Source organism: Phascolarctos cinereus, unplaced genomic scaffold (assembly GCF_003287225.1).
Source record: "Phascolarctos cinereus isolate Bilbo 61053 unplaced genomic scaffold, phaCin_HiC Scaffold_2;HRSCAF=192, whole genome shotgun sequence".
Classification (NCBI taxonomy): Eukaryota; Metazoa; Chordata; class Mammalia; order Diprotodontia; family Phascolarctidae; genus Phascolarctos; species Phascolarctos cinereus.
The window spans coordinates 291,997,268-292,014,801 of record NW_027555625.1 but is presented as its reverse complement, the minus strand read 5'-3'; the positions used below and the strand labels follow the sequence as shown (position 1 = coordinate 292,014,801).

Sequence of the window (17,534 nt, the reverse complement as noted above, 5' to 3'; positions counted from 1 at the left end):
ATCAAAATAGCTTTTTTTTTTTAAGGGCAGTTAGGGTTTAGTGACTTGTCCAGGGTCACACAGCTAGTGTCAAGTGTTTGGTCTGAGGTCAGATTTGAACTCAGATCCTCCTGACTCCAGGGTCAGTGCTCTATCCACCAAAATAGCTTTCTTGGCTGTCATATCACACTGTTGATTCATATAGAACCTGCAGTCCAACTCCCACGTCTTTTTCAGACAAACTACTGTTCAGCCACGTCTCCCCCATCTTGTGAAATGAATGTTTTTTTTTTAAGGCAGTTGGGGTTAAGTGACTTGTCCAGGGTCACACAGCTACTAAGTGTCAAGTGTTTGGTCTGAGGTCGGATTTGAACTCAGGTCCTGACTTCAGGGCTGGTGCTCTATCCACTGCGCCACCTAGCTGCCCCATGAAGTAAATTTTTTTTGACTGCAAATGTAGGAATTACATTTCTATTAGAATTCTTATTTGGTACATTTTAGCCTGTCAAGAACTTTTAGAGTAGCATTCGCCATCTGGTATTATCCCTCTTAGCTTTATCTCATCTGCAGACTTTGTGTACCATTTCATCTGTGCTTTCACCCAAGTCAGTATACATTCAAGCACAGGTCCCTGAGGCACTCTGTTGGTGGTCTTGAAGTTGTTTAAAACATAACTTTAAGAAGTCTGTTTTAATATGCAAATGATGAAAATGTTTTTGTATTCCATAGGGCCCTTTATCTATATTTTCCGCAAATAAGAGATGGACAGCTCCTCGAAACATTCATTTTACCATTGAAGAAGGAGATTGGGGGTTCACTCTGAGAGGAGGTTCCCCAGTACAAGTTCATTTTCTGGATCCATACTGCTCTGCTGCAGTAAGTACTATATTCTCAGGTGCACATTTGAGAGCAAGGGGAAATACTCAACTGCTTTCATACACACACACAACTCCTAACATATATATATATGCGCAACCTAAACAAATTTATAAACGTGGCTGTAGGAAGACAGAATATTTGTGAAAGAGAAACAACTCTGAAGGACACACTTATGGTTCATGTCTAAATAAAAGTACTTTACTGTAAGTGCTGTGGTGAATTTTTATAGATTTGTTAACTTTATGATGGTGATTAATTTTAATCAGAATTGATCATTTGTATATTACTTTTCTAGCTGGCAGGTGCTAAAGAAGGAGATTATATTGTTTCTATTCAAGATGTGGATTGTAAGTGGCTAACAGTGAGTGAGATCATGCAAAAACTGAAAACTTTAGGGGAGGAAGATATTGAGATGAAGGTCATTAGTCTTTTGGACTCAGCATCTTCTGTGGTAAGAAATGACACAGCTTCTCTCCCTGTTCTCATTACTTTAATGAATTTACTAACTTCTGTTCAGCTGAAAAGCTGTAGGTATTTTACATCAAACCTACAAATCAGTTTTCAAACCTTCGTTATAAATGTTTATGCCTTTTAAGAAGCTTATTTCAGTCATTAATTCAAGTATGAAGAGGGAATGAGAATTTTGCAAGGAGTTGAAAATTCAGAAGAGGTGAAAAATGTTTTATATTCTTCCAAAAGAGTTGATGAGTAATTTTTAAAATTTTCATAGTAGCTCGATGTTTTTCAAAACCTTTATTTAGCTCTCTTTAAAGCAAGAGTTCTTATCCTGAGGTCCAGTCCATGAATTTAAAAAAAAACCCAAACTGTTTCAATATGATTGTTGTCCTTTGTAATCCTATGTATTTTATTTTATGCACTTAAAAACCCCCCCAAAAACATTACTCCTAGAAAGTGTTCATAGGTTCCACTGAACTGCCAAAGGAGTTGAGGACACAAAAAAGACTAAGAACCCCTGTCTCATATTCGTATTCTAATCCTATGCAATCCTTCAGTAGTGGTTACTAAGCAGATATTAATACTTAGTTATTCTGTTGGTGATTTTTACAGTCAAAACACAGTAAGTAGAAGCCTGAATTTCAAAATAATTGTTGTAAAATGCTGTAAACTCAAGAAGTGATTCACAAGTTTAACCTCTTATTTTGAGCATTTAATAGCTCGGCATGGATGACGTTTTCCCTTTTCTGTTTTATGCAGCATAATAAGTGTGCTACCTACTCTGTGGGAATGCAGAAAACTTACTCCATGATCTGCTTAGCCATAGAAGATGATAAAATCAACAAAACCAAAAAAATCTCCAAAAAACTGTCTTTTTTGAGTTGGGGAACCAACAAAAACAGACAGAAGTCAGCTAGCACTCTCTGTCTCCCATCAGTTGGGCTGGTAAGACCCCAGAACAAGAAGAAACTTTCTTCTCCTTTTGGTCTTCTCAATACAGAAAGTTCACTGTATTAACATTTCAGCAAATGAAGCTATTTCTAAGTGTTCAGTAGCTCTCAATATATGTGCCATAATGTGAAATTTATTAACATATTTAAAACCTATTTTCTTAGATTTTAAACTTGGATGTGGCATTTGTATCCTAAACAAAAGTGCCGAAACTGGATTTACAGAAGACATTGTCTTCTGTGTGAAGCGTGTCAGTGTATTGCTACAAGTTATTTATTGCATATAGTCCTGTATATAAAAAAGTGCTGAAAATATGAAGGATAGTCTTCACAACTAATTTTATTACTTGTCCTTGTATCAGTTTTAAATTAATATTGCAGATATCACTATGTAATAGATTTAGAGTTTGAAAAAAAATAAATTCTTTAATTTTAATTCAAACAAATGCTATACAACATGGCAGCTAGTATCCAGACTACAGTAGTGGATTTGAGTTACTGTTATCAAAAATAGTTGTGCATACTCAATGACAAGTTTTACTTTGATTGCTGTACAAAATGAATGACAAAACTGCATACTTTTAGGACAGTTGCAGGTTCTAGATACAACCTAGTGCCAAATTTCATAATTACTATTAACAGCAGAGACTATTTAGAACCAGCTTTGACTTTACATATTGTTTAGAAATAATTTTCATGTTGCTAACACACTAGTGTTAGATAAAAATGCCATCTACAGGGTAGATATTATACTGTTTGATACTCAAAACATTTTCCATTTTGTTTAAAGTAGGAAAGTGCAATAAATGCACCTTGAATAAATCTCTGGCTAAAAAAAGCCTGTTTTAAAAAGAAAAGCCTGTTTTAACTTTTCTTTGCAATAAATATATAATATTACGGAAGTTTTAAGCTCTATGTAAGACTTTTAAAATCCAAATGTTTCCTAAGTAATGACAGTTTTGTGGGGGTTTTTTGCTATGTACCTGAATAATACAGAAAAAATTGCTAAACATATCATTAATACCTGTAACAGAAGTTTCCAAGTTTTAGTTTCATCATAATCATTAAAGTCCTAAGGGAACATTGTGCAAATGTATCCAAACAGTGCCTTTAGCATTACATTTGTAGAAGCTTATGTATTTAAATAAATAACTATTAATTTATCCTTTGTTCTCTTCATTTTTCCCCCTTCAAGATTTATCTAGATGTCTAACATGGACTGAAACACTTGTTATTTTAAGGCACCAAAAGCTCTATTTAAGTTGTAGTCCTTTAATCCTCAGTTACAATTTATGACCTGAACTGAATACTACGTGTAATACCTCAGACATCTGTGATAACATAAACATTTAGTTGACTCTTGCTTCTGACTTTAACAACCATCTGAAATGTCTGAGGAAATCTGAAAAGGATGATGTTACAGTCAAGGCCATACCATTATTTATGAATTTCCTTTAAACAAAGATGTTGCATTCAAGTTTTGATCATCTTAATCACAAAAAAACATTATTAGAAAGCTGGCCACAAACAGCAGTGTCTGGTCTGCTAGTTTAAGACCTGTGGCCAAGGGGTAGCTGATTAAAATATAAGCATAGAGATTATGGTTCTAAATTGTCCTTTCCTTTCGATACCTGATACAAGATGAAAAAAGTAAATTCCCTGCTTTCACTATAAGTAAAGAAAAGCACAATCTTAGATTTGGTGGTGCTGGAGGACAAAACCTATTTTAGGATTATGTCCTGTCACCTTGTCTGGGTAAAGAACGTATGCATTTTTTCTGCTAGCATATGTCCAACTACTTGCTCAAGTTCTTGGATAGATGCACTGCACAGTTTTTGGATACTTGCAAACTCCTGCAACAGAAGTAGGGCTGTCACTTTTCCTACTCCTGGTATCTGCTGTACTGTTTGAAGTACTGATGATTCAGAGAGCTGGCAGCTTTTCTTCCTAAGAAAAGGATTCCTATTTCGCTCTTTGGTTTGTTCATGGACCTAAAATTGAAGACAAAGGAATCTGAGCTCATTTTACTCAAAAGAAACTTAATTTTCCAATTTGAGATTAATAAAAGTTTTATTTTAAGATCAGGATCCACCTTGATTCACCTCTGCCTTGTGGCCACTTTTCCCTTCCTTGGTTTCTCTGACATCGTTCTCTCCTGGTTCTTTTACTTGTTTTTCTTAAATATAGATTTTTTCCCAAGGCTGTCTTTGACTCCCTCTGCTCTAATCACTCTCTCCCTTGGTGATTTCACCTGCTCCTATAGTTAAGTGTTACCTTCACACCACAGATTCCTAATTCTTTATATCTAGTTTCTCTTTCTCCTTTGAACGTCTCTAATTATATGTTGGACATCTGTAACTAGATGTTCCCCTGGTACTTCAAACTCATCATGTCCAGAAATGAACTGCTCACCTTCCCCCTCCCCCCCCGCCTTCTAATTTTCCACCAACCTCTGTATTAATTAGGCTTGAATCCTCAGAGTCAGTTGCTAAGTTTTTCTGATTCTATCTCCATGATATCTCTGGCATTCATTCCCTCTTCTCTACTGCCACTACTACTACCCTAGGTAGGCCCCCTATTCTTCTTGCCTGGACTGTGACAATATCTTTCTAACTGGTCTTCCAGCCTCTAGTCTTCTGACTTTTAATCCTTTGTCCACTGTTAAAATTTTTTTTTTTGGGGGGGGTTAGGCAATGGGGTTGAGTGACTTGCCCAAGGTCACGCAGCTAGTAAGTTATGTGTCTGAGGCTGGATTTGACCTCAGGTCCTCCTGACTTCAGGGCCGGTACTCTATCCACTGTGCCACCTAGCTGCCCCATAAAATTTTTTTAAGTCATAAGTATAACCAAATCATTCAGAAATCTTCAGTAGTTTCTTGCTGTCTCTAGATTAAACAATTTCAATTCCTTATTCTGGCCCTTAAAGCCCTTCACAATTTGGTGTTAACCTGCCTTTCTAAATCTGCAGTCAAACTAAAGCTGTTCCCTGAACTCAATATACATGTCCACCTCTGTGAATTGAGAGGCTCTTTACAGTTCTCTTCCTTTAAAGCCTGGTTGAGGGACCACATCCTTCCCTGTTCATTCCTCCCTGTCCCCCCAAATATCCAAACAAGAAATGATTTTTTCCCCCTTCAAATTTTCCTAAAGCACTTTGGGTCTTTACTGTGAAACCCATTATACTCTTATCTTGTATTATACTTATTTGTGTATATGTTATATTTTCCTAGTAGAGTGTAAGCTCCTTCAGGCTATGGCAGGGTTGGGGAACCTGCAGCCTTGAGGCCACGTGTGGCCTTCTAGGTTCTTAAGTGCAGCCCTTTGACCAAATCCAAACAGTCAAAAGGCTTCACTTCAGGACTTAGAATGTCATTTATCTTATTTGTCTATAACTAGGGCCTAACAAACTAACTTGCATGTAGTAGGTACTTAGGAAATATTTGTTGAAACTAATTTAATATTGCAATCTTTAAGAAAAAATGCTTTTGTTTTAATAAGAACTTTTTTATACTGTGAAAACTATCAATATGTTAGTTTGAAAAGACTAGTCTATTCACTCATTCAAGTAAAATTTAGTCTCATACTAGTAAAGGTGAATCTGAACTCCCTTTACAAACAATGCTTCACATAGTATTTCTGAACCAACATGGTATGCAAATGTTAATCATAAAAGGAGAGTTCTCCCCTGTCTCTATAATGACACCTGAGTCTGCGAATTATCATGTCAGAATAAAACTAATTAAAGCAAAGTAATAAAAACCTCTAAATTACTTTACTTTGATACCCTACAGCCTTTCTCTGAAAACTCATTTTCCTGGTTAAACAAAACTCGAGGACCCTCAAATTTAGTTATTTTGCTAGTGCAAACCATACTTCTGGTGGGTTTGTTCAAGATGGCGACTCAGTGTCACCTTAGGACAACTTTCCCCTCCTAGGAGGAACTGAAGCTCTTTAGATAGCAGAAGAGGGCAGCAGATCTAGTGAGGCTGAGGATGTTGATACATAGGGGACCAGAGGTTTATATGCTGTTTAAACCTATTTGAAAGCCTCAGCTTATGGCAAAAAGAAATTTTTTTTTGAAAAATACTGCAAACTTCTACTGCAAAAATTTCATATGACAAATACATGTGCTATAAAACTGACAGTCTACCCAATAAGTATACAGAACCGTCACTTCTTAGACAAAAGAGCCAACTATTTTCAGATATATAATGAGTTAACTGACAGCTAAATTTAAGATAGGGAAATTATACAATAAGGTTGGTCATTCACCTGTATTTAAGGTTGAAAATGTGACAAGTTCAGGTTATTGAAGGAAATTCTCATCATGGACTTCCCAAATACAGCTTTCTATTAATTCATGGAACAGTATTAACTGGGTTTTTGATGTTGTTCACTAGGTCAAAGTAAAGGTGGATGTTATAATGAAGGGACCTTTCAGGTCTTAAAATAAAATTCTTTTTTAAAAGGTTAGAAATGTGTGATTATGTACTTACCAGTTGGATAATAAGCTGGGATGCTTCCATTTGACTGGACACGGAAGCAATGCCATTCCAAGTTCCAGGACAACAAATTTCTGCACTGCTGTAAAGTACTGTTCACTAATCTGTGTTTTTTCAATTATTACAATCCCTTGAAGATTACTGGCCTTCAATAAAGAAAAATGACTGATATAATTAAGATATCTGAATATCATTAGATATGAACATCTAATGTTTAATTTAATAAAGATACTAATTTAATAATTAATTTAATACTTAATAGCTTTAGATATACCTAAGATATCTGTAAAAGCCTAAGAAAGATCTTGTTACTCAATTGGAATTGCAAAGGAATGATGTAATAGTATATATATTTGGAATTTTTAGCAATTTTAGGGAATCTAAAATTAACAAGTTCTGCAAATAAATAATCACTTTCCTCTCTCAAGAGGCTCTGCTGATGCTTTACTTATTTTTCTACACTTAGGATATATTCACTCCTAATGTCTGCTTCAATCCCCCTTGGCTTTCAAGACTTATTCCTCTCAATTTTTAGCAGTATTTTGGTGATACTTTCTTTATACACTTACATTCTAACTTGCATTAACATTTGCATAGATGTCCACCCTCTTACTAGACTATAAATACCTCAACGGCAGGAATGATATTTTTAGTCCACATTTGCTTCTAGAACGTAGTATATATAATTGGTCCATGTTTCTTGAATGGATATTTTACAGCCAATTCTGAGAGGGGCAAGAACAATTCTCATTTTTCATTTGCTTAGTACTTACATTTCTAAGTCGAACAATTCTTTTTTTATAGCCATTTCCTGCCACCAGATCTGCTTCAGTAATATAAAGAATACAGAATCTATTAGAAAGGTGAAAATCCACTAGTGTCAGGTCTTCCTCAAAGATGACCTTAATCTTTCCTTAAAATAGACAAGAGAATGAATTCTATATTATTATAAATTAAAGTACACAGGAAGAAACAGGGTACTAAGCAGGAAAAAAAAAAGTTTACATACTAACCTTGCATTCCTTGGGCTAACTGAGACCCTCGCCATTTCTCACATCCAACAACATGTCCAAAAGGAACATGTATAAGGCCTGTACTAGAAAATGTGGCTTCTTTCTCCATCAATGATATTCTGATAGTGATGGTGTTGGTTTACTAAAAGAAATGCAAAATTGTATTCATTTGGCAATCCAATCATTGGCTTCACATTTAAAGCTGTAAAATTTTTTAAAAAACGTATATTTTTACTGATGTTAGCTTTTCTATTATCTAACTTCCCCTGGTATTCTCCCTTTCCCTATCCTTTTTAACAATGAATGTTTTTTAGAAAGAAAAAATAGAAAATACAACCAAAAAAAATCTAATGAGATATGCTGTGTTCCATATCCACGGACCTGCCACCTCTGCAAAGGAGTAGGGGGACATGTTTTCTCATATCTCCTCTGAGATCAAGATTGCCATTTGTTTGAATGGATATAGAACAATTGAGACATTAATGCATTGTTGGTGGAATTGTGAACTGACCCAACCATTCTGGAGAGCAATCTGGAATTATGCCTGTAGGGCTATAAAACCATGCATGCCCTTTGACATAGCAATACCATTACTAGGTATGTATCCCAGAGATAAAAATCAAAAAGGAAAAGTACCTATATGAAGAAAAATATTTATTTATAGCAGCTTTTTGTGGTGGCAAAGAAGTGAAAATTGAGGGGATGCTCATCACTTGGGGAATGGTTGAACAAGTTGTGGTAGATGATTGTGATGGAATCCTGTTGTGCTATAAGAAATGATGAGTGGGTGGACTTCAGAAAAACCTGGAGACTTAACATGAACTGATGCAAAGTGAAGTGAGTAGAACCAGGAAAACTTTATACAAAGGACCGGTAATATTGTATGATTATCAGCTGTGAATGACTTAGCTATTCTTCCCAATACAATTCTTAAAAAAAATTTTTTTTTTTTAGGCAATTGGGGTTAAGTGACTTGCTCAGGGTCATACAGCTAGTAAGTGTCAAGTGTTTGGTCTGAGGCCACATTTGAACTCAGGTCCTCCTGACTTCAGGGCCAGTGCTCTATCCACTGTGCCACCTAGCTGCCCCATCCCAATACAATTCTGAAGAACTTATGATGAAAAATGCTACCCACTTCCAGAGAAAGAACCGATAAAGTCTGAATGCAGATTGAGGCCTACTTAAAACTAAACTTTTTGTTTTTGGTCTGTTTTCTTTTGCAACATGGCTAATATAGAAATATATTTTGCAAGACTGCACATATATAATCAGTATCAAATTGCTTGCCTTTTTAATGAGGGGTGAGTGGAAGAAGGGAGAGAATCAGGAACTCAAAATTTTTTAAAAAAATGAATGTTAAAAACTTTTTTGTTGTCATTTTGAAAAATTCATTTTTTATTATTTTGTGGCGCCTGTGCTTTCTACTTACATTGTAGTCCTTATGTAGACTGTTTACTGGATTCTCCTACTACCTATGGGACCTCTTTTCAGTCTCTTTTGATGGATCTTCCTCCAGATCACACCTCTACCAGCAGATGTCCCTCAGGGCTCCTTCCTGGCCCTTTTCTCCCTCTATACTATTGCACTTGGTGATCTCTTCATGGATTTAATTACCATCTCTATGCAGATGATTCTCAAATCTATTTATCCAGTCCTAACCTCACTGCTAACCTCAAATCTCATATCTCCAATTGCCTTTCAGACATCTTGAACTAGGGCCTAATTCCAAACTGCTTTCCAGGTTGTAGTACAGTTCCACCAACAATACATGGGTACCTGTCTTTACAACCCCTCTAGCACTAATGCCACATCTTTTACTCTTTGCCAATTTACTAGCTGTGAGGTGAAACCTCTGGGTTTTTATGATATGCATTTTTTTTGATTAGTGATTTGGAATATTCTTTTACATGGGCAATTGATGATTTGCAATTCTTTGAGAAGTATTCATATTTTTTTGCCATTTATCAACTGGGGATTGGTTTTTCATCTCATATTTGTTAGTTGTCTGTATAGCTAGGATATCAAACCCTTTTTGGAGAAATCTAATACAAAGTGTTTCCCCCTCCCCCATCTTCTTATTCTTATCCTAGATGTAGTAACTTTTTGAAAAATTTTAAAATTTTTATGTAATCAAAATTATTTTATCTTTTGTAGTTACCACTATTTTTTTGTTTGGTTAAGAACTGATCTATAAATAGCTGTGAAAGTGTTATGATGTATAAAAAGATAACATTCGTAGAGTGCTCAGCATAATGTATAGCACCTACTAGATGCTTAATAAATGTTTATTCCATGATTTACTGATTTTTTGACAAAAAAGACACTTTCTAAACACCTACATGCCCTCCCCTGCAAAGAACACTGCCCAATGATGGTTAAAATGACCCAATATTGAGTGATTTTGATAGGTAGTATATATCAATTTCTACTTTTGTAGTTTATCAATTGTTACCAGAAAATGGTGTGTTTTAACTATAAAAACTTGGTACACCATTATTCACTGTCCCTGCTTTGCGTCTGGTTGACTTTTGGTGTTGTCTTTATTTACACTGTTGAAGTAATAATGTATATTGTTCTTTTGGTTTCCTCACTCTTCATTATTTCACACACAGTTTGAAAGTTTAGAGTTCAGTGATATTCTTCCTAGCCCCTATGTTTCTAGCTGGTTGGCATATGCAAATTTGTTTTCCATTGTAATAAATTTGCTGTTTGCTACTTCAACGGATTTTTTTGGAGGATTCTTATTATTTTATCTTATTTGTTATTCATAGAGACAGCCTGGCATGATGGCTAGAGAGTTGGCTTTGGAGTCAGGAAGACCTGGGTTCAAGTCCTGCCTCTATAACATCTTAGCTGTGTGACCTGAGCAAAGACATTAACCCGTTTGGGCTCTAGGTAACTCTCCTTAGACAAATCAGTAGAAGGAATTCTTACAGGTCCAGTTTAAACAAACAAAAAAAAATAGAAAATTCTTCATTGGTCATCATCCTCATTAATTCTTCCCCACTTCCTTGTAGCCCTTGCTACAAAGTTCTCGCTTAATTTCTCATATAATAGTTTACTTTTTTCAAGCTTTTAATTTGACCTTGTGATTTTTGGAGTGTTGCCAATTCCTGCTTAATTTATTTAACAGTGACACATCCACTAAAGACATCTATCAAGAATTCTGCAGTTTCCTTGTCCTTCTTTACTGGTTCTCTGCCAATTTCATTGGTCTCAGCATGTTAAACTGTACTGGTATGCTGACTTATTTTAAAACTTTGTGTGTTTAAGCTGTTTGGTTTGGTATTTCTATCTATTATTCTGTTGCCCCTTTGTAGGACAATGATCCTCTTAATCTGATTTCTTTATTTGTGACATTTTAAAGACTCTTGTGTTTCTAAAACTTCTCTCCAGAGAAAGGTATAAGCTATCCCTGAATAGTCACATTTTTCAAAACAAAACCCCATATTCCCAATAAAGTCCATATTTCACAACTGAATCTTCTCTTCCTGGACACTATCATTTCCAAAGCCAACCTTATCTCTCCAGAGCTCTGCTTATAATATACCTTCTTAAAAAGTAGGATGTCTTTATTAACTTTGCCTTCACTTCCCTCACCTATTTATATGCTTCCTGTGTGCTGGACTCCTTAGAGGCACCCCTTCCACAGTCTCTTAAACCTTACCTCATATTTTCTCTCTCTCTTTTTTTTTTTTGCTGAGGCAATTGGGGTTAAGTGACTTGCCCAGAATCACACTGCTAGTGAATGTTATATGTCTGAGGCTGGATTTGAACTCAGGTCCTCCTGACTCCAGGGCTGGTGCTCTATCCACTGCACCACCTAGCGACCCACCTCATAGATTCTTAAAAGACATTCAGACTTTGAAGGATCCTTAGAGACTAGTCTAACTCTCTCATTTTACAAATGAGAAAAATAAGACCTACACAGGTTAAATAACTGGCATATGGTCACATACTGAGTCAATGGCAGCACCAAAGCAATGAACCCAGATCCTGATTCGTAGGCCAAGCTCTGATGAGGATTTATCAACTTTGCCCATACTGTTCCAGAATCTTGAAGTCTGAAGGAGCTTTAATGGTTATCAATTTTAATATTTGGCTAAGCCAGAATACTTTCCTGTAACATCCCAAGTAGTTATCTAACCTCCCTCTGAAGGCTTTCAGTGACTGGAAACCCCACTGTGTCTTGGGCCAGTTCATTATGCTGTTGGACAACTCTAATTCTTAACCTAAAAAAATTTCTTATATGGGGACCAAATATATCTGTCTTCTTTCAGTAGCTGTCGCTGTATAGTGCTTGGCAAATAACTGGTACTTAGTAAATGCTCAATTGTAATAAATGATTGGTTGGGAACCAAAAAGAATTAGAGCAATCCTTCTTCCATATGAAACAGCTGTGATAAATTGCTAAAGGCTATGAAGAAAGAGTTCTCAAAAGAACAACTGCAATCTACTAAAAACCATATGAGAGAACCCCTCAGATCAATAACAGAAATGCAAATCAAAATAACTGAAGTTTCTTCTCACACCCAGCCAACTGGCAAAGGTGACAAAACAAAACACCTCAAGGTGGAGGAACTCCAGAAAGAGGCATACAGATACCACTACTGGTGGAACTGTGATTTGGTCCAACTGCTAGGCATATATCCCAAGAAGGTCAAAGACAGAGAGGTATTATACACCAAAATATTCAAAGCATTTTTTTTTGTAGTGGCAAAGAAATGGAAACAAAGCAAATGCCCATTCACTGGGGAACTGCTAAACCAAAGGGTGGAATGTGAATGAAATGGATTACTGAACCATATTTGAAGATTCATGTGAACTGATGCAGAGCAAAGTATGCAGAACCGGGAAAATATTATCCACAATGACTACAAAAATACAAATGGAGGGGAAAAAACCAACCCAAACTTGCATGCAGTGTAATGACACTGGCTAAGCCCGGCCCTGGAGAAAAGATGAAAAAATATGCCTCCCTCATTTCATTGCAAAAGTGGGGTACCATGATGCGTAATGCTGCTTACACCTGCAGACAAGAATGAAATGTTGGTTAATCCTGAACTGCTTTCCTCTCGTCTCTTTTTAAAAAGCTATCAATAAAAATAAAGATAATTGAAAAAAGCCAAAAGCTATCATGTCTCAGTGGGTTAACAAGCATTTACTATGCCCCAGTACACGCCTGACACTGTGCTAACAGCCAGGGATATATAATGAAAGACAAAAAGCAGTCCCTTACAAAACCCTCAGTTTCCCTTTCCTCCCGCCCGGGGGTGTGGTGTGTGTGTGTGTGTGTGTGTGTGTGTGTGTATGTAGAACCAGCCGGATCTCAAGGACCCCTACCTTGCTGAAAGAGTCTAAATAACTCGCTCAGAGGAGGACTCTGCCACTCGCCGCGCCTGTCCGGCGTTTCACCATCTGCGCAGCCGCCTCCGAGCCCCAATCAGAGACGCGAAACCGGCCAGACACGATCCCTCCGTGCCCATCTTGTCCCGCCTTCCTTCCGCCAGAACAACCACTCCAGGGAAGACGGACGTCAGTATTGGCCAATAGAAAGCCGAGCGGCGAGGGTCCGCAGTCCCAGCGGGCGCCGACCGCGTTCGAACGAGCCCCTCCGGTTGCCAAGGGCCAGCCGGGCGTGGCAGTGAGCGTGCCGTTGATTGGTCCCCCGGGAAAGCGGGAACCAATGCCGAGAGCCCTTGGTGCGGGCTCCCTAGCGAGGGGAAGCGTCTGGAGCTCCGCTAGCACAGGTCCTAAAGCTGCTGGTTAAGGTCTTTGGGCTGGGCGAAAACGCGTGGCTTGGGGGACAGTGGGATCATTAGCAGCCCTAGCCCAGCCCTCCTCCTCCTCCCCGGCCACGAAAATGCCTCTTGGGCTCAGGAGAGACCGTAGGAGCCAGTTTGTAAGTAGACTCACCTGTTGGGCCCCTGGGGGTCAGGGAGTAGAGGCCCGGATTGGACTTGGTTGCTTCGGGCTCCGGCCGCACTTCCTCCTCCTCATTCTCCCCCCCTTCTCATTCTCCTCCCTTCCCTCTTCCTTACAATCCTCCCCACTTCTGCTCCTTATTTTTCACCTCCCCTTCTTATTCCCCCTTTCTGTCTCTCATTTCGTGCTCCCTCCCTCCTCTTCTTATCCTCTCTTGTCTTTTCTCTCCCTCTTTATCTCATTGTTATTTCCCCTTTCCTTCCCCCTTCCCATTTTCTTCTTATTCCTCCCCTCCCCCTTCTCCTCTTCTTCCCCTATTTTCTCTTCTTCCCCTACTTATCCTTCCCTTCTTCTCCTCCCCTCCCTTCCCCTTCTCATTTTCCCTCCTCTCTTTTCTCATCGTCTCCTTTACGTCTTCCTTCTTAACCTCCCTTGTCTCTTATCCTTCTCTCTCCCTTCTTAGCCTCCCTTCTTCCCCTCTTGTCCCCCCTTTCCTTCTCCCTTCTTTCTTGCCTCTCCCTCAGTTATTCATTCTTATCCGACCTTCCCACTCCCCTTCTTATTCCCCCTTTCCTTCTTATCTTCCCCCTCCTCTCCTTTTTTTCTTACCGCTTCCTTCTTATTCCCACTTTCCCTCTTTCTTCTAATCCTCCCAGCCATTCTCCACCCTCCTTCATCTTTTTTTCCTTCTCTTCTTCCCCCGGCTTCCCTCCTCCTTCCTTTCCCCATCTTCCTTCTCTCTCCTCCTTCTCTTCTTTTCCCTTTCCTTCCTTTCTCCTCTCCTCTTAATTTATACATTCAGAGCCTAATGTGAGTTGTTCAATCACGTCCCACTCATCTCTGCTGTCCCCTTTTCCTTTTGCCTTCAATCTTTCCCAACATCCTGTCTTTTCTACTGAGTCCCATCTTCTCATTATGTGGCCAGAATATTTAAGCTTCAGCTTTAGTATTTAACCTTCCAGTGAATAACCTGAATTAATTTTTTTAAGTATGGACTGACTTGATCTCCTTGCTGTCCAAGGGACACTCTCGAAAGTCATTGCCAGCATCACAATTGGAAAGCGTCTATTCTTTAGTGCTCAGCTTTCCTTTTAGTCCAACTCTCACAGCCATACATTGCTACTGGAAAAACCATACCTTTGACTGTATGGACCTTTGGCTGCAAGGTAATGTCTCTGCTTTCTAGTATGCTGTCCATATTTGTCCTAGCTTTCTTTCCATGGAGCAAACATCTTTTTTTTTTTTTAAATTTCCCCCCAATTACAAGTAAAAACAATTTTCAACATTTGTTTGTAAAAATTTTGAGTTCCTGATTCTCTCTCCCTCCCCCTTTCCCCACCTCTCTCCCCCTTTCCCCTTCTCTCTGCCTTTTCCCTCCTCCCTCATTGAGACGTCAACCAGTTTGATTTAGGTTATATATACATATGCACTCATGCAAAACATATTTCCATGTTAGTCATGTAAAAAAAACACGATGTTTTCTGCATGTCTGAAAAAATAAAGTTTAAAAAAAAAGGTATGCTTCAGTCCGCATTCAGACTCCATCAGTTCTTTCTTTGGGGTTGGATAGCATTTTTCATCATAAGTCTTTCCAAATTTTCTTGGATCATTGTATTGCTGAGAATAGCTAAGTCGTTCACAGTTGATCATTTACAGTATTGCTTTAACTGTGTACAGCGTTGTCCTGGTTCTGTGCATTTTACTTTATGTCAGTTATTGTAAGTCTTAGCAGGTTTTTCTGAGAGCATCCTGCTCATCATTTCTTATTGCACAATATTATTCCATCATAATTATCTACCACAACTTGTTTAGCCATTCTCCTATTGATGGACATCCCCTTTCTACTTCTTTGCCACCACTAAAAGAGCTGCTATAAATATTTTTGTTCATGTAAGTCCTTTTCCTTTATTTTTTTTATCTCTTTGGGATACAGACCTAGTAGTGGTACTGCTGGGTTAAAGGGTGTGTATATACATGGTTTTATAGCCCTTTGGGCATAATTTCATCTCTACAGAATGGTTGAGTCAGTATACAACTCTACCAACAGTGCATTAATGTCTCATCCCACATGTCCCACCTCTCTTCCAACATTTGTCATTTTCCTTTTTTTTGTTTGGTTATGTTAGCCAATCTGATAGGTATGGGGGTGGTACCTCTGAGTACTATTAATTTTCATTTTTCTAATAGTGATTTAGAGCATTTTTTCATATAACTATAGATAGCTTTAATTTCTTTCTCTGAAAACTCCCTGTTCATATCCTTTGACCATTTATCAATTGGAGAATTATTTGTATTCTAATAAATTTGACTCATTTTTCTATATATATTTGAGAAATGAGGTCTTTATCAGAGAAACTTGCTGTAAATTTTTTTTTCACGGTAATGATTACCAGCTATGTATTTCCCTCCATCCTGTTTTTCCCCTGTTTATCCTACTCTCTTTCTCCTTTCACCCTGTCCATTCTTAAGTGTTTTGCTTCTGACTTTTACCTCTCCCAGTCCATCCTCCCTACTTTCAGTTCTACCATCCCCTTCTTTTATCCCTTTCCCCTCCTACTTTTCTCTAGGGTAAGATAGATTTCTACACCCAACTGAGTGTGTATGTTATTCTCTCTTTGAAACCGTTCCAATGAGAGTAAGATTCATGTGCTACTTTCCACTTTTCCCCCTTCTTCCCCTCTCTTTTGGGCTTCCTTTATGTCAGATAATTTACCTCATTCTACCTCTCCCTTTCACCTTCTCCTAGTGTATTCTTTCTCACCTATTAATTTTATTTTTTTTAGATAATCATCCCATCATATTCGACGAATACCTGTACCCTCTGTCTATGTATACTCCTTCTAACTGCCCTAATAATGAGAAAGTTTTTAGGAGTGTCATTCTTATCTTCACTTTCTGCCATCACAGTGGTATTTTCTGCATGTCTGAAAATGTTGATATTTCTCCTGCCAACCTTAATCCAGCCTTTAATTAATCTAGCCTAGCATTTCGTATAATGTGCTCTGCATATAGGTTAAATAAATAAGATGACAGTATACAGCTTTTTTGTATTCTTTTTCCAATCTTAAACCAATCAGTTGTGCCATGTTCGATTCTAACTATTGCTTCTTGGACTGCATACAGGTTCCTCAAGAGATAAAGTAAGATGATCTGATACTGTCAACTTTTTGAGGACTTGACACATTTTTGTGGTGATCACATAGTCAAAGGCTTTAGGATAGTAAATGAAGCAGAAGCAGATGTTTTTCTAGAACTCCCTTGCTTTCTCCGTAATCAGTGAATGTTGGCAATTTGATCTCTAGTTCCTCTGCCTCTTTGAAAACCTGCCTGCTCTTCCGGTAATTATCGGTTCACATATTGCCGAACCTTGGCTTGCAAAAGCTTAAGTATAACCTTGCTGGCATGTGAAATGAGTGCAATTGTTTGGTAATTTGAACATTTCTTAGCATTGCCTTTTTTTTAGGATTGGGATGTAAACTGATCTTTTCCATCAAGTGGTCACTATTGAATTTTCCAAATTTACTGGCATATTGAGTGGAGCACTTTAAAGGTATCATCTTTTACGATTTTAAATAGCTCAGCTGGAATTCCATCACCTCCATTAGCCTTATTGTTAGCAGTGCTTCCTAAAGCCCACTTGACTTCATTCTTCAGGATGTCTGTCTCTAGCTATTGACCACACTATTGTTGTTACCGGTGATATTAAGATCTTTCTTGTATAATTCTTTCGTGTATTCTTGCCACCTCTTAATTTTTTCTGTTTCTGTTAAGTCCTTACAATTTTTGTCTTTTATCATGCCCATTTTTTCATGAAATGCTCCCTTGATATCT

General features: G+C 37.8%; 3 protein-coding genes across 3 annotated transcripts in view; 2 read left to right on the top strand and 1 right to left on the bottom strand.

Annotated features, from left to right (window-relative positions):
* Window positions 1–3,427, top strand: part of RHPN2 (rhophilin Rho GTPase binding protein 2) — a 73,116-nt gene extending 69,689 nt beyond the window's left edge. The window contains exons 13-15 of the mRNA XM_020985035.2: window positions 709–855; window positions 1,154–1,309; window positions 2,074–3,427. Coding sequence (XP_020840694.1) covers window positions 709–855; window positions 1,154–1,309; window positions 2,074–2,331 — 561 coding nt within the window. The 3' untranslated portion in view covers window positions 2,332–3,427. The remainder of the gene's footprint in view (window positions 1–708; window positions 856–1,153; window positions 1,310–2,073) is intronic.
* A 93-nt stretch (window positions 3,428–3,520) lies between these two features.
* Window positions 3,521–13,296, bottom strand: FAAP24 (FA core complex associated protein 24). The gene is given in 6 exon segments (XM_020985036.2): window positions 3,521–4,255; window positions 6,760–6,800; window positions 6,803–6,911; window positions 7,539–7,678; window positions 7,779–7,920; window positions 13,122–13,296. Coding segments are annotated over 5 exon segments (648 nt in total). The 5' UTR covers window positions 7,888–7,920; window positions 13,122–13,296; the 3' UTR covers window positions 3,521–4,006.
* Window positions 13,297–13,398: 102 nt separating this feature from the next.
* The window catches only part of CEP89 (centrosomal protein 89), a 158,278-nt gene continuing 154,142 nt past the window's right edge, over window positions 13,399–17,534 (top strand). Inside the window, 1 exon segment of the mRNA XM_020985037.2 lies at window positions 13,399–13,680. Within this exon segment, the coding sequence (XP_020840696.1) occupies window positions 13,642–13,680 (39 nt within the window). The 5' untranslated portion in view covers window positions 13,399–13,641.